The sequence below is a fragment of the Labeo rohita genome, chromosome 9 (genome assembly GCF_022985175.1).
Source record: "Labeo rohita strain BAU-BD-2019 chromosome 9, IGBB_LRoh.1.0, whole genome shotgun sequence".
Lineage (NCBI taxonomy): Eukaryota > Metazoa > Chordata > Actinopteri > Cypriniformes > Cyprinidae > Labeo > Labeo rohita.
This window is the reverse complement of record NC_066877.1, coordinates 23,731,741-23,749,168: the sequence shown is the minus strand read 5'-3', so window position 1 is coordinate 23,749,168 and position 17,428 is coordinate 23,731,741. Positions and strand designations below refer to the sequence as shown.

Sequence of the window (17,428 nt, the reverse complement as noted above, 5' to 3'; positions counted from 1 at the left end):
CAAAACGGGTCACTGTGAACAGATCTGTAAAAACTGTTATTACTCAACCGTTGAGGAATTTTAACCACAGTATGTTGCAGACATTTCATGAAGATCCTAACCTATGGAAAATTGGTATCCAATGTCCTCTTTAAGTTAATTTCAATGACTGTGGTGTGGCAATGAATCCTAAAAGTACAAATATTCTTAATTAAAAAGAGATAGAAACAGTCTCTCAAATACTATTGTGAAAGAATTAGACACATTATAGCATGTCAACTTCCTGAATGCAAATCTAGTCACACTAGGCACATATATAAAATAAAGTTTATTGAAATTAGTAGTATTACATTAGTGTCGCAAATAAACACAATGAGTTTGAATTCTTAAAACATTCTTTATATTTAAATTTGAAACTTATATTAGATTACAGAAAAGTTACTTTGAGGAGTCAGTACAAGGATTCAGTTTTTTTTTTTGTTTTTTTTTTAAAGGAAATTTTCAAAGGGAAGCTGAGAGAGACCTAAAGCCCATATCTTTTTAATACACAACAATAATCTTACACGCTTCAAGGTATTACTGACGCAGAGAGAGGACACTAGAAACGAATCTTGATATCATGTGGTTAAGAAACAAAGCATTTTTATATTCCGATAACTGCTTTAAGGTACTGAAGTTTCTCCGATGTCCTCGGGTGTCTCTAGGACAGGTTGGCCTATGAAAACTCTGAAACCAAAAGAGAACAGGAAAAAAAAAAAAAACAAGACTGACTTCTCAGAGTCCTCCAAAAAAGCAGCGCTCTGCAGAACGCCAAGGAGCCGAACACACACGGGAGGAGATTCTACAAAAAAAGCCTGCAAGAAATCATCAGGTCAGCATACGAAAAGAGTCCACACATCCAAAGACCTGCCCCCCATGGGGCAAAAAATAGCAGCCGGCTTTGTAGGTTCTTCGATTCATTAGTCTCCGAATCATCAGAATGCAAATCAAGCCAGCAAGTTCAAAAACAAACAAACAAACAAACAAACAAAAAAAAAAAGAAAAAGATCATTCAAAAACAAAAGAGAACTACTTCACACAGATATCACACAACATTTCCAACAGCTCGCAAGGGATGGTTTCAGAGGGTCACGCAGATCAGAGCGGATAACATCCAGAAGGAACGCTGCGACAGGAAACAAAGTGACACCTCTAAACTTCAGCAAAGTCCTTTGCTGAAAACTATAATTCCCAGCAGGCAAAGCACACAGCCTGTGACGATGTGGCTTGTCCTGAGCTCAGAAAGACGAGGATGAAAACAACTCATCCTATTAAAGCCCGTGTTCTTCAATGCCCTTCTCAGACAGAGAGTGAAAGAAACGGTGAGTTGCAGAAGAGGAAAAAGAACGATGTGGTTGATCAATCCTCAGACATGGCAGCTGGAAGAACTTGTGCACGATGGACAGGTTGAACGGGGACCGGGCTTAGTCCTCGTCGTCATTTTCATCAAATTCGTCATCGTCGTCATCGTCCTCGCCCATGTAAGAGACGGGAGTCTCCACTCGAGAGCCGCTGTAGTGGGAGTCGTTTGAACTAGAGGCCATCGTGCCGTCTGCCCCACCGTCACTGTCAGAGAAACAGGAAAGTGAAACACACTGAAATACGAGACAGAACATTCTTTTTTTTTTTTTTTTTAAATTTACCTGTCATTCCAAAAGAAAGTATGACTTACTTCCTTTGTTATTAGCCCAAAGGGTATGCTTACTGTATTTCAAGTAAGTTATTCAATTAAATTCTTCCCCTCCACCTCACACAGAGTTATTACATGGCTTCATAAGTATTATGGACTACTTTTATGGTACATTTTTGGAGAAGCAAAGGCTATGTTCACACTGTAAATGTGGCCCAAATGTGCTCACATGTGACAGATCTGTTTTTGTCATGACAGTGTGAACAGCACAAAATCTGATCTTTTCAATTCCGATTTGTGCCACTTCCATATGCGGTACTAAATGCAATACAAGTCAGATGTTTTGCAATGTGGCCGCAGTCTGAAATGTCCTGCGACTTTTATGTTACTCTAGATCAATGCACAAAGTTGCACTTACGGGAGTCACTTTAAAGATTTTAGTAAAGATGTAATATCTTTCAATATCGTGATATTGTGATAGCAAAACTGTCTCGATATTATCATGGCCACATGACGATATCAAACGATACGTCGTCCAGACAAAAAGTGTAGTTTTTAAAATATATTTAAAAATTCTTAAAGGGACTACAAGTCAAATGAACTATAACCAAAAGCAAACTTTAGTTTACGCTGCATGTTTTAAAGCAAAGAGCTAACTTCATGTAGGAGATCAACTCGTGATCCTATGTTTTCCATGCCTCAGAAGATCTCCGTTCACAGTGAATGAATGCAGTGAACTTGTTTATTGCATGTACTGTGAGTTTAGCATGCTCTTGGGAATGCAACGGCCACCAGTTATGCTTTATTTTCGCAGCAGATGATTTCACAAAATTTGTAGTGAGATGTGTTTTTGTAAGCCTTTTTTCACTGAAGCTAGAGTTTTCCTTAAAAATAAGTTTTCCATCAAAATAAAAGCTTAAAAGTGGACTTAATATTACCGCATCGTAAGATTTTGATATTGTTACATCCCTAAACTTTACATACCCAAAGTTATCAACACAGTTGCAAAAGGTAGTCAGTGGAAGCACAGTGATATCTCTGAACTCTTATTACAGTCACAACTCTATATACAAGCAAAATCATAAGTTTAAAAAAAATTAAAAAAAAAAAATCTCTCTCTTTTGTCAAATCCTTGTCTTTAATTTTCATATTGCCTGCAACTGATTTTGCTGGCTTCTGCAGCAGATCACACAATAAATAAACACATAATCGCTTACTTTATGTCCTCCGTGTTTACTTCCGTATGATGGTGCAGTGTGCAAGTGTTGCCAAATCCACAGTTTTCCCACAGAATTGGGATACTTTTTCGCTGCTGCCATGGGTTGTTTTTCAACTCTGTGGGTTTAAATGACCCCACTAATGCAATATTGGGATGTGATTGGGCTAGTTTTGAGAAAACAAGGCAGATTTAGTTTTAGTTTATAAAACCTGGCAACCCTGTTCGTATTGCTGTTTTGCGCATACATGTCAGTTCAGAAGCATGATCTGTTCACACTGGAATTCTGATTTAAAGCAAAAATGTGAACAGCTATACAAAAAAATAGAGCACTAAGGCTTGTAGTGTGAACATAGCCAGAGTCTATCTCAATTCACTAGTGTTTTAATGAAAACAGAGCAGCATGAATATTCTGCATATCATCTTTTGGGAACAAAATCATTCCAGTTTTGAAACAACATGAAACATTTTTAAATTTGGCTGAAGTATTTCTTAAACATAAATGCCTGAGGCTCAATTATAAGGCTCAAAAAGTGGTATTGTATCACTAAGGTTCCACTTACTGTTAAACAACCAGACCAAAGTAAAAATCAATATCAGAACTACATTTATCATAATCTATTTATCATCTACAAAAATCATAATATAATTCAACTCAGCTTGCTTTGAAGGAAAGTTACTAATGGGAAATGTCAAAACAGCCCAGGTTAAAGTTTACCCAAAAATGAAAATTCTGTCATTATTTATTCACCTTCATGTCGCTCCAAACCTGTAAGATCTTTGTTCATCTTTGGAACACAAATAAAAATATTTCTGACGAAATCCGAGAGCTTTCTGAACCTGCATAGACAGCAACACAACTACCACGTTCAAGGCCGAAAAAGGTAGTAAGGACGTTGTTAAAATAGTCCATATGATATCAGTGGTTCAACAATTTCTTCTCTTCCGTGCCAGTCTTCGATGCATGTTCACAGCAGCACCACAACGCATTTTTATTCAAAATATAAATTCTTCACCATCTTCACTGTCACTTTTGATTGATTAAATGCACCACATTTTTTAACAGTAGTGTATAACTGAGAACTCTCATAGTGTAAACTCATTCAATAGCTACTCCTGTGTTCAGCTCCGTTCGTTTAATTAATGAACAACTAAAAGGTGCAAAAGAAACTCACCTCCCAACATGATAGCGGCCTCCGTTAGCAGAAGAAGCCCCTGTCATGTAGACATTACTGATAGGCCCCTGTGCCATTTCTGCACACAAAAATAATAACCATCAAATTAAACATTTGATCTTTACAAAACATCACAAAACTTCATATATATACACAATGCACAGCATAAATGAGTACACCCCCTCTAAAACCTAACAAAACGAGCAATTGCTCTTTACTTGCAAGAAATATTAGGGTTCTTTGGAGATATAATGTTCCAACAAGCCTGCTTGATCAATTACCAAGGAAGAATGTCAAAATTACGTAGCAAAATAAAATTCTCTTATCAAAGTGATAAAATGTTGTTGCAAAAATGAATATACCCTCTTGAAAGTTACTAAATAAAACTAAAAAAAGAAAATTCTAGGTTTAAAGTTATTTTTGATCAACAGGTAAGAATACTGGACCAAAACTTTTAAAGAAAAGTAATTTCCTGACAGTTAAAGGCGTTTTATAGCTTACTGAAACATACACAGACTTAACGCTGTCAACGATGAAACCACTTGTGAGAGAACTGCCAGGTGACTTATTTCTTAGCATAAAAGAAGACAGTGGTACAAGAGGAATACCAAATTATTGTTTTAAGTGTGAAAATATAGCAGAAGTAGCACCGACCTTCAAAAACAATGGACTTGTGACAAGGCTCCTGAAATAATCAGGTCTTCGCTTTAAGTTTTCATTTAATGATAAGTGAATTTTGCTACAGAAAGAGCTGGAGAAATACCATGCAAGTGTCTCAGAACTGGCAAAAGCTAAGAAAAGAGTGACACTTTATCTCACAGAGTATGACACAGCCTGCAGAAGTGACATGCATAGTTGTTGTCACCACTAGAATTACCTACTGTAGCCAAAGCACAATAAACTCATTTAACCTCTTCCAAGGCCCATATTTGCAAAATATAGACTTCTGGGAATCCATATTCTGGTCTTAAGAGACCAAGTCAATCCTTTCGGATCCAAAAGCATCCAAAATGTTCTGGCGTTGCTAGAGGAGGAGCACAGTGAGAAGTGTCTGGTACTCAGAGTGACGTTCAGTGCTAGTAAAGCTCTTATACTGGGATGTATGAGTGCTCAAGGTGTGAGGGAGTTGTGCTTTATCAATGCTGTAATGAATTCACAGACCATTGTGTGATGTAATACAAAAAACTGAAACTGAAGAGGCTACCCTCCCCTCATTCCCTGCATTATTGGGCATTTTTTCAGCATGGCAATGAAGATATTTATTCTCCCAAGGTGAAAATTCTTCAGTGGACATGTATTTCACTCAATCTTAACACTTTTGAGCAGCTGTGGGGGATTCTGTAGAGACGAACTGAGCAAAACTCCCCATTAAAGACCAGGGCATTTAAGGAGGTCGTCCTCCAGGAGTTAAACAGGACAGATGGGAAAATTTGTCATGAACTTGTACACTCAGTGCCAAGAAGGGTCAGAGCAGTATACCTGAAGTTCTGGAGGACATATTAAGTACTAGAATATTATACATTTGCTGAATTATATCTAGGGTGTACTCATTTCTACAATCCTTTATTTAAAGAAAATTGGCTAATTTAATTATTTTACAGAAAATATTGGCATATAGTTTGCTGTTTTTATTAAGTATATGTTTAATACATCTACATTTTGCCATCTTTCCATTAATTATATTAATGATCATTAAGGAAATACATCTTTTATATTTATTCAGAGGGCGTGTACTCATTTATGCTGTGCACTGTATTGTATGCATGTGTATTAGGGCTGGCAAACAATTAATTGTGATATAAAATAAAAGTTTGAGTTTGCCTAATATATGTGTGTGTACTGTGTTTAATTATGTATATATAAATACACAAATTAATGTATATATTTAAGAAAAATATGTTATTTATGTACAAAATATTATATAATTATATAATATAATTATATAATAAATGCATATACTTGTAAATATTCCTTAAATAGATACATGAATGTGCTTGTATTTATATATACATAATAATTACACACAGTACACACACACATATATTAGGCACACTCAAACTTTTATTTTGTATCATTTGCCAGCCCTAATGTATGTATGTATGTGTGTGTATATATATATATATATATATATATATATATATATATATATATATCTATATCTATATCTATATATATATATATATATATATATATATATATATATATATATATATATATATATATATATATATATATATATATATATGTGTGTGTGTGTGTGTGTGTATATATATATATATATATATATATATATATATATATATATATATATATATATATATATATATACACACACACACACACACACACACACACACACACACACACACACACACACACACACACACACATATATATATATACATACATATATACACAGCAGTCAACATCTGAAGTGGATCAAAAAAGTTAAAAGTTGTCCTAAGACAAAAACGCGTATTGTTTTGGTTTTAGAACAACTTTGATGAAAGGTTTTGACCACTTAAAATGTTGACTACTGTATATATACACCAATGTGGTGACCCAAGTGGTACTAACCTGTGACGTAGGGCTCCAGTGCTTTGGGCACTAAGCTTCTGGCAGTTTTCAGGTCCTCAGCAGAGCACTTGCCCACCTCGAGACCACAAGCCATGCCCATGCGCTTCAACACCTCAATGTCGTCATGAATCTCGAACATGCTATCGAAGTTGAAGAGGTACTCAAACCTGATGTCAAATGAAAAAAAAAAAGCATGTGAATAAGGATCTCTGATGTTCGGGTCATGCCAATAACAGTCTAAATGGTTTGGCTTTTGATATCATACTTGTCATTGGAGATGCTGCAGTCAATGACTGTTTTCTTGCTGGTGTTTACGATGATAAATGGCAAGTGAATGACCGAGTTGGCAGGTGGGGGCCTTTTCGTCTGTTGTTCTCTCTGGCGGTTTCTCTGTACAAGGTTCTTGAAGGCAATTTGCTGCAATTGAAACACATTCATTTTCAAAACAAGCTCATCATCAAAATAATTCAAGACAAAAGAGCAACTTCTGACCTGTAAGATGAGTTCTTGAAGTTGTGACTGTTTTTGTTTGATTCTCTCCAAACGTCTTTGCCTCTCCACCTTAAAAACAGAATCAGAATCAGACTATACGCCCTCAAAAACGATACTGAAATGAAGGATTAGCACGCCCACCTCCAGGTTCTGGCACTCCTGAGCAGAGTTTGTGGGCAGGCCAATCCATTTGATCTCTTTTTTCTCTTTGGAGATGATGTTCATGGCCATCAGCACATTGAGTGCATCGTATACACGCCGCCGAATGTTCTTCTGGTCGTATACATGCTGAAAAGGGACAAACACAGAAAATGAAGCACTATTCATTCACTACTCTTTAATCAGTTTAAAGAGCTGTACTTCTTCTGCACTCAACAAACAAAGCTCTGGATCAATGCGTAGCCACAGGAAGAGGCTTACCGCATCATTAGGGGAGATATGATTATCACCAGAGCTGAACTCAGCCACAAGCTCATCGGCAACCTCGTTGTAGGTCGTGACACCCTTCCGCTGGACCTTTTCGCAAACCTTCATTGAGAAATGCCTGAGGCCCTTTCCATTCTTCTCCCCCTTCTTACCCCTCTTTCTGAGGAAAAAGAGAACAAAAACCAAATTATGGCACGATATTTAACATTATGACAGATGCCGGAAAAAAAGAAGGCAGAAAGAAATGTTTTGCTGCTGCTTTCCTTAAAAAAAAAAAAAAAAAAAAATTATGTAGAGGCACCATGGTACTTCTTGGAAGAAAACAAAATTAGTGTCCACCAATGCAAATTTCATGTAATACTTTTCTATATGATTTTGAAGTTAAAATACCGAAGCCAAAAAATTATAATAAGTCAGTGAATAATTACATAAAATAATAATTCCCAAAAAAGTTCCCATCCATAAAATCATGAATTATTCTCATCTTATTCTTTCATATTCTGACTGTAGCCAAATAATAACAGTAAAAATAACAACAAAAATTTATTCATTCAATTTTACACTCCTTATAATATTTGTACTACTGATTTGTCCCATGTAAATATAATATTTTTATTTACACTACTAGACAAAAGTTTTTAAACAGGAAGATTTTTAATGTTTCTTCTGCTCACCAAGCCTGCATTTATTTGATCCAAAATACAGCAAAAGCAGTAATAATGTGAAATATTTCTACTATTTAAAATACCTAATTTCTATTTAAATATATTTTAAAATATAATTTATTCCTGTGATCGAAGAAAAAGTTTTATTATTATTATCATCAATATTTAAACAGTTGAGTAAATTTTTCAGGATTCTTTGATGAATAGAAAGATTCAAGGATTAGCATTTATCTGAAAAAACAAAACAAAAATGTGACATTATACCATTCAAAAGCTTTGAGTCGGTATGATTTTTGTTTTGGGAAAGAAATTATAGAAATTAATACTTTTATTTAGCAAGGATGCTTTAAATTGATCAAAAGTGATGATAAAGACATTTATAATGTTACAAAAGATTTCTAAGAAACATTTTTGAGAACCAAATCAGAATATTAGAATTCTGAATTAGAATTAGACTTCTGAAGGATCATACGATACTGAAGACTGGAGTAAAGATACTAAAAATTCCATGTTGAAATCACAGAAATAAATTACATTTTAAACCATTTTCAAATAGTAAAAATATTTCACATTTTTACAGTTTTTGTTGTACTTTGGATCAAATAAATGCAGGCTCAGTGAGCAGAAAAGGCTTCTTTAAAAAAAAAAAAAAAAAAAAAACATGAAAAATGTAATCTAATCTTCAAAAATCTTCTCTCCACTGTGAAGAGAAAAATCCAAAGCATTCAAGAACAGAAAAGCACCTGGTTCCACTGAATCTATTTCTGAAAGAGAAATGTCATTACATGTTATGAAGCAGCCCACTGAGGACAGACTTACCCCGAGGACCACGGAGAGGCTTCCGACGGTTGACTCTGGGTGATAAACTGAGAGCTGGGTGTGTGTGGGCTGTTCATTAGGATTACATTGGAGCCACTGGGCCTCTGAGGTGTGCTAATGACCTGTGAGAAAGACAATCAGGTTTAAGAGACAATACAGCAAATGTAATAAAAAGAGTAAACAATGCTTGTTTCCAAAGTATATCTCTTGATTATAAACCGTTACTATGATGAAATCTACACTAAGAGAGTAATTAACAGTTTGATGTTAAGGAAGGTGAGCATTTATTCAACTGGGACAAATGCAAGCTAACATGTTTGTTTTCTATGCTGGTTACATATAGGACTTGGTTCCAATTCTCTGACATATGGCAAGGAATTAACAACAGCAGCTGTGAATATGCAGGTGGCTAAACAGCAAGCGTCAATTAAATGAGCCAAAAATCCCTCTTTTCTAAATTAGTTCATTTTATTTTTTAGTTGTTAGGGAAGACTGCTTCAGTGTCCAACAAACCCTGACTCTCTCTTCAGCAATTAAAAGCTGCATCCCTCAGATATATTAAAGCTGGTTCCTATCCCTGAGAAAGATGTACTGTACCTCACTCGTTCAGTGATTACTCTGAATTGCTCCATGTGGATTAATAAAACTTTAAACTAAACATAACCATTCTTGGAAATCTGTTTCACTCTGAACTGCTAGATCAGAATTCAAATCATTCCCTTTCTTCATTCAGGAGATGGTGTTTGTTTAACATCATGACTCTAGCTATGTGTAAAACAATACAAGAGCAGAGGCAAAATTATTTCCAGTTTCCATAAGCTCTTCCCATATTGATGCCTGGCTACTTTTAGTTGTCATAAACAAATGTCACTTGCAGGGCTAAAAGGCCTGATGGCCCAAGCACAAAGTAAGAGTTTCGTGCCAGTTGACAAAAATGTGACTTTCCTTATTTTGCTAAAACTTCAGTTCTTTTGTTTCCTAAATGATGATCTTACATTTGTTCATCATTATGCAAGAAACAGTTAAAATGCATTTAAAATGGATCAAAAAAAAAATAAAAAAATACTACAGGAGTAAAAAGGCCATTCTGCAAAGAAACTGTTTAGTGAAAAATATGTACTGCTATATAATAGCCTACGCTTTTCAAAACCTTAAAGATATACACTAATAGCCGCAATGCGTCAGTGCACAAAGGTGTTTTTAAAACTTTAAAGCCATGTGAATAAATATAAAATATATATATATATATATATATATATATATATATATATATATATATATATATAATATATATATTTTTTTTTTTTTGTTTGTTTCTTCACACTATTCAAGTGCCTTGGATTTATGAGTATTTTGATGTTACAAAAGAATCCTGCATCCAAAAAACACAGATTCATTGATTCTTACACCCCAGAAGCAGCATTTTCATTTTCAAATGTATGATATTCACTATTGTTCAAAACGCTGGGGTCAGTAAATTAAGCACAGGTACATCAAAAATGACAGTAAATACATTTATAATGTTACAGAAGTATTTCAAATAAATACTGTGCTTTTGAACTTTCTATTCATTAAAGAATTTAAAAAATATATATATATATTAAGCAGCCCACCTCATTGCAACAATGAAAATAAAGAGAAATGTTTCTTGAGCACCAAATCAGCATATTAGAATGAGTCCTGAAGGATCATGTGACACTGAGGACTGATGCTGCCTTCACGCCATGTCGTAATTACCGTAATTCCGAGATGACAACATGTGACATTTTACTAATAGCTTTCCATGTTGTCGGACTAAGTAGCGCCAAAACGAACCTGACGGCGGTCACGTGGTACATCTGTACCTGGTTTAAGTCGTAATTCTAAAAACATTCAGAGTTTACAAGCTGTAAGTGTTGCCGTAGAAACTCATAATTCAGATAGAGAAGAATGTCACGTGTTTTCATCTTGGAATTATGGCACGGCGTGAATGCAGCATTAAATCATGGCTGCTAAAAAAAAAAAAAAAAAAAAATCAGCTTTGTCATCACAGGAATAAATTATACGTGACCTTGGAACACAAAAACAGTCATAAGGTTTTATTCTATATTATCTGTAAACTAAATAAATAAGCTTTCCATTGAGGTATGGTTTGTTAGGATAGGACAATATTTTCTGAGATACTACTATTCGAAAATTTAAAATCTGAGAGCATTAAAAAAAAAAAAAAAAAAACAACTTTAAAGTTGTCTAAATTAAGTTCTTAGCAATTCATATTACGAATCAAAAATTAAGTTTTGATATTTTTACAGTAGGAAATCTGCAAAATGTCTTCATGGAACATGATCTGTAGTTAATATCCTAATATTCTTGGCATAAAAGAAAAATATATAATACGATAATTTTGTCCCACACAATGCATTTTTTGCTTTTGCTACAAATATATCCTTGCTACTTATGACCAGAGTTGTGTTCCAGGGTCACATATCTTAAAATATAATAAACTAGAAAAGTTATTTTAAATTGCAGTAATATTTCACAATATTACTGGTGGTGGTGTTTTTTTTTAATCAAATAAATTCAGCCTTGGTGATCATAAAAGACTTTCTTCAACAACATTATAAAAAGAAATTGTCATTGTCAAAGTCATTTTTGTTTGCTTTGTGCACTAAAAGTATTCTTGTAGTTTTATGAAATTAAGGTTGAATGACTTCACATGTACTACTTTAACAAAGTCCTTACTACCTTTCTGGGCCTTGAATGTGTCAGTTGCATTGCTGTCAATGCAGAGTCAGAAAGCTCTCTGATTTCTTCAAAAATATCCTAATTTGTGTTACGAAGAGGAACAAAGGCCATACGGGTTTGGAACAACATAAGGGTGAGTAATTAATGACGATTTTCATTTTTTGGGTGAACTATCCCTAGGTACTGATAAAATCAGAAATTGTATACGATGCCTGAACATTTTCAATTCGAGCACTGGCTGTTAATCAGCATGTAGACAAAGGAGGTTAAACCTGAAAAACAAACTGGAATTGCGCTTATGTGATCTATACGTGTCAGTATAGATGCAATCAAACTCCATTCAAAACTTACCATGTGTGGTGCGATGTTCACGTTGGAAGGGCCCAGTGTTTTTGGCAACAGCTGTTTTCCAACTGCCACTGACTGTGGATGCACTGTTACTAAAGACAGCACACCTGCAGGGGCAGTATTCACAGAGGACATCTTAATGCAGTGCTATGTAAGGTCAAGCAGGTGCTTGGGCTTTTGTAAAGCATTACTGTAAGATCTAACATCCTTGATTATCTTTAAAAAAACTCAGCTGTTTATGCAGTGCACCATTATCTTCAGAAACTCCTAATGCTCCTCTTACCTTTGCCAGGGCTCAAGTTCTGATCAATGAAAACCTTCAGCTCCCCATTGGCCTCAATCAGACCAGCCTGTGGAGAACAAGATGACCATCAACTCATTGACTTACACTCTATTTTCAGTCGATTACATCTAACAGACCTAGAGAATACTCACATCTTTGGCCATGATCCCTGGGGCTGAGGAATAGATGCTTGGTCTAGCTGAAAAACCTGAGCCAAATTTCCACAACAAAATGTCTCTGCAACAGAAATGAAACTGGTTTGGCACAAAAGCTGAGGACACTTGAAGACTGTAACCAAGGTTACTACACAAATCTTTGTTTCTCATAGGAAAAGTGACTAACGAGGAAAGTTTTCATTTGCACAACTGCCAGAAAGATGTAATGATCAATGGCCTTTCAAACAAGTATCTTGCAGTTTCAGGTGTTTTTTTTTTTTTATCTATGATCAGACGTTTAGACAGACATGGCTGCTCTCTATGATAGGCTTCAGGTTTGCCTTCATGCCAAAACCCTCTACGAGCAAGACAGGATCAGCATTCATCCAAACTGTTCACAGTAAATGATCCAAAAAAATGTGGCTGTATGTCTGAAAACCAGCAAGGAAACATTATTAGCCCTTAGTGGGTTCAAACTTCAATGGTTCAGCAAATTTATATATATTCATTACAAGTTTCAGTGCATACATTTTCTAAGACATACAAAAAAAAAAAACACTAATGGGTCATTCTGTCTCAAAGCAACCAAATTTTAGAAACTTCCCCAGCTCAAATTTTTGATTTTGCTAATATAGTGATAAAAGCCAAATTATTAAATGGCATGGATGAATATTTACTGAGTTACTATTTTGTAGAGGGAGGTCAAAATGCCATTTTCGCCTGAAATTCAGAGCCAAATTACAAGGGGGTAAAAATGACTTCAGAAAGATAGCAGCATCCTAATGTTACTTGTAAACAGACATTGGTAGGTCTGTTAGTAAAACTTGTTGACTTTAGCGATCTTTGTTACATTGTGCACCACTGGTGACCATTCAAAAATGGGGAAACATCACTTTACAATTTTGTACGCCAAAGTTTGCATGCCTGTAACTCAGTATTAAATATATCTTAAAACTCTTTTAGATATTGGGTCTTCACAAACTTTCCTTTTGCCATTTACTTTAAGACCCTACATGGTTCAGTTCCAGAGATACTTGAATTTCAATATGGCTCCAGGGGTAAATCAAAATTGTACACATTTTCAATGGTCAAGAACCAAATGTGGGTCACTTTGCAAAAATACGGCGCTTCTTTTCTTTTAAAGAGGAATATCCGAAGAAGAAATAATGTTGAAACTAGAAATGTATCTCGTTTCCTTCTGTCCAAACAACTGCGTTGAACATACCCGTCTGAGTGCCATAAATATTCTTTTTGCAAAGTTTGCGCACCTGTAACTCATAAGATATCGCAATATGATTTTAGATTATAGTTCTTCTTAAACTTTTCTTTTGGAATCTTCATTTTCAAGGCCCTGCATTGTTCAGTCCCAGAGATAGGTTGAGTTGACACGGAATGACCCTAATATATTAGAATATTGGATGATATTTGATATCATACTTTTTTTGCCTAAAACTCAATTACTCAATATTGATTGCTTGTATGATGTTGTTTTTATGCAACAGTTCAGTAAACCTGCAATCATGCTGTATCACTGAAAAAATATCATCTGATATTCTGGTCGTAAGTTGATATTCTGCACAACAGCAATGGGAAATGGACTGAAACCCTGTCACAGGCAAAGTGGACTAAAATGTGATCTGAGCCTACTTTCAAGCCCAGGGACAGTGTGAATACAAAGACAGCTGGGTTCTTTCTCACTCATTTCACTTAATGGGGTCCAAGTTTGCTTATTTTACAATGCTGTCTAGATAGGTAGCTCACTAGGGTTTGAGACACAGCCATTCTTGATGAAAACGAGGCCCGCCGATTTGCTTCCAGCACTCATGCAGCTTATATTACCAGACAAAGACCTCGACGAATCTTTCCATCTTGTTAACATTAAAATTTTAACTCGTGCACTCAAAAAACGCATGCAATCTTCTGAAAGGCATCCATATGCAACAGTTCCTGTCGTTTTAAGTAACTTTTTTTGCAAAAGCAATGGGCCCTTAAATGTAGGAAATATTCATGGCCAATGTCCTAAGTTCTAAAAACCATGTAAACGCATAAAGCAGAACGAAGATGCGTCTAATTCGTTTACATTTCCCGCATCAAACATAACGCACAATCGGAGCAGTATGTACTATAATAAAGCGTGTTAGCCCAGTTAGCTAGCTGCCTTTCAAACACGTTTTGCACCGAAACCCTGCTCCAAATGTGATCAAAACGTGCCCCCCCTGCTTAAATGCGACCAGATCGAGTATAGTGCACGTGCTCGTACCGTTTTGCGAACGGATCGGACTTAAATGGCCATCTGGAAATGAAGTGTGTAAACTTTCCTCTGAACTTACAGTCCTGAAGCCCTTTGCCTTCTTAGGTGCTGTTTTTGTTGGCATAGCCAGTTAGCAAGAGGACAGAGGAAGAGGAGGTCTGAAGCCCATCTCTCAAACAGGAAACAAAGATAAATCAAATAATATGAAAAATAAAACCCATGTGCAGTGAATGATTACGCTTTTGTAACGAGCTTGCACTTGGGAGATGTTGGATTGTAAGATCAGGGCACGTTCATAAAACCCAAAATGGATGCGGATGTTATAAGCATGCACATAAAAGACGCATGGCAACTGTGAAATCCTCCTCATGTATGATTTCAGAAAAGATTTAAAATGACTGATATCTTCTTTAACGAGTTTCCACAATTTATCTTAGGCACAGTATATAGAAACGACTTCTTTTATTCATCAACAGAACTGACAGTCATAACACTATTCTGCTTGAGGGTAACAATTCACTGGCTTCGCCACAGACGACAGATAGTCCTTCAAAAATGGAAAATAATCGTTCAAAATATGACATAACTGTTAACTAACTCATCAGAACTAATATAACTAGCAGGATGGATTTGGTTTAATGCCTGGCAGCCATTTTACATGGAAGCTAAAGCCATCATGCAGTGATGCTTTCTTAATAGCCTGCTAGCTGAAGTGACAGGTCCATATGCCGACCTAAACTAGTTAATATCTAGTTAGCAAACCCCTCACGGTTATGCAAGTTTAACAACAACAACCGTTTAATTCTGCAAAAGTATTTCAAAGACGCTTTAGAGCGAATATGGCAAAGCTGTTCAGCTAGCGACCAGGCGAGCTAGGAAGCTAACTTCCACTCAAATCGAGGTCATCTGAGCAGCTTTGATATAATCAATCTAGGGTCTACATACTATTACACGTCTGGTTTTGTATACGAGTGCTTTTTCGTGCAGTGGAATGAGTAAAGATCACTGAGCATTCCCCATTGCCCTGCACTGACAGAAGCACTTGACATGGGTTAGCTTGTCGGCTAACACAAGCTATTGAAGACAGACAGTTTCAATATTCCACATAAGTGATAATTAATCCGGACTGAGGGTTCACAGACTAGCGATCATTATGTATAACTCCATACAGAAAAACGCTGAGGCTCCTGGCCGGTTCAGCTAGCAAACGCAGTTATTTCATGCCAAATTACCTTATCATTTTTCAAACGCGCATAAATGACAACTCCTTTATGCTTTAATGAATTCTAAACACAGAAAATATCTGTCAAAGCCGTCTACGTGGACTCAAAGCCCCCCTGGTCTCACTTACGGTCGGTTGCATCCGCCTTCAACTGTCTAGTGCTGAATGAATAGGAGCGCACACAGTAGAAACTGCTCCCTCTCTGGGTCTGTAAAACTGAGCTTGGCGGTGTCTACGCCACGGGAAATCCGATTGGATAGTAATGCCCATGACGTCGGGGGAGCGTAACACGGAAGCCACGCCTATACTAAATTCTGGTTGGATGGGACTCTAGAGTACCTGTGTTAGGTTTTTCTCATTGGCTAATTTCACTGGATCCCACCCCACTGCGTCTGAGGGCGGAGCGTGCGTAAGAAAAATGTAAATAATAAAGAGAAACTCACTAATAAAAAGGTTCGTGTCTATAAAATATCGAATAAATTTTGATCAACAGAGTCTAAGACTGTAATAATAGCTGTTATCAGTGTTTACAAGTTTAATTAACACTTTAAAAGCACTTTCTAACGATATATGTACATTGATGCCACTTCCCCTTTGCACTGTTACATAAATGTTCTCCTATTTATTTGAGTTATTTTTAGGCAGGAGTGTAAAATGTACTGACAAATGAGGTTAAGTTCAAGTACTGATACTATGTCAAAAATGTGACTCAATTAAAAGTCTTAAGTACGTAGCCACCAAAAATATCTGAGTGAAAGTTAACAAAAGTGTTCACATTTAATTGTATTTAAAATGTACAAGTATTTAAAAGTAAGCACCTTTCTTATTTTTTTTATTTAGTTTTTAGAAGAGACAGAAGAGATAAACTACATAAATAAAAACAAATAATTCCTGTTTAAATAAAAAGAAAGTTACAATTATTTGTATTTTTGTATTTTTTAATCATTGAGAAAAGATAGAAGTCCTGATGACATATGTATTTTGAACTGCATAACATTGTAATAGAATAAAAAGGTTTTTTTATATGCAAATGTAGTTGAGTAAGAAGAGTTTTAATGACAAATTTTCAAAATAATACTTAAGTTGCAAAAGTTTTTTTTTTTTTTTTGTTGTTGTTGTTTTATTTTATTTTTTATTTTATTTTTTTTAAGCAAACAGAGGTCAAGATTTAGAAAGTATGAATCAGCTAAATAATAAATAAAAATGTCTAACTACATGTCTTTAGGTTTGGTTTTGGGCTCTGGAACCTGTTTATCTGTGTTCATGCTGCCCATCCAGAACGCACTGTACAGTATGTTTTATAAAGATAACTAAATGCAGAGAAGTTCAAAAAAGGGTGTCACCATTTTTATGTCACTATCATTTTCAGGTTTCTGGGTGGACATATTTGAAGAAGTTATCTGGGTTAAATACTGTACATTTATGAA

General features: G+C 35.5%; 1 protein-coding gene across 4 annotated transcripts; it reads right to left on the bottom strand.

Annotated features, from left to right (window-relative positions):
* Window positions 1-294: 294 nt before the first annotated feature.
* Window positions 295-16,229, bottom strand: tfdp1a (transcription factor Dp-1, a). Of its 4 annotated transcripts, XR_007828463.1 has the most exons (13): window positions 16,131-16,229; window positions 12,526-12,610; window positions 12,374-12,440; window positions 12,094-12,197; window positions 9,019-9,140; window positions 7,529-7,694; window positions 7,250-7,396; window positions 7,109-7,177; window positions 6,882-7,033; window positions 6,617-6,783; window positions 4,040-4,118; window positions 2,866-3,031; window positions 1,459-1,584 (listed from the first exon to the last, which is right to left on the bottom strand). XR_007828463.1 is itself a non-coding variant. In XM_051119587.1 (12 exons), the coding sequence occupies exons 2-12, from the start codon at window positions 12,535-12,537 to the stop codon at window positions 1,443-1,445; spliced, it is 1,227 nt and encodes a 408-aa protein (XP_050975544.1). In that variant the 5' UTR covers window positions 12,538-12,610; window positions 16,131-16,229; the 3' UTR covers window positions 295-1,442. The 4 variants fall into 4 exon arrangements, 3 of the variants coding, with proteins under 3 accessions (XP_050975544.1, XP_050975547.1, XP_050975545.1); XM_051119587.1 differs by lacking the exon at window positions 2,866-3,031 and having other exon boundaries at window positions 295-1,584; XM_051119590.1 differs by lacking the exons at window positions 2,866-3,031; window positions 16,131-16,229 and adding an exon at window positions 14,789-15,389 and having other exon boundaries at window positions 295-1,584.
* Between the last annotated feature and the right edge of the window lie 1,199 nt (window positions 16,230-17,428).

Excerpts from the sequence above, each read along its gene's own strand:
- tfdp1a (XM_051119587.1), bottom strand. Across the intron at positions 9,141-12,093 it reads TGAACATCGCACCACACATG|GTCATTAGCACACCTCAGAG; the intron begins GTAAGTTTTGAA and ends TCTTTCTCACAG. Across the intron at positions 7,695-9,018 it reads GCCTCTCCGTGGTCCTCGGG|AAAGAGGGGTAAGAAGGGGG; the intron begins GTAAGTCTGTCC and ends CTTTTTCCTCAG.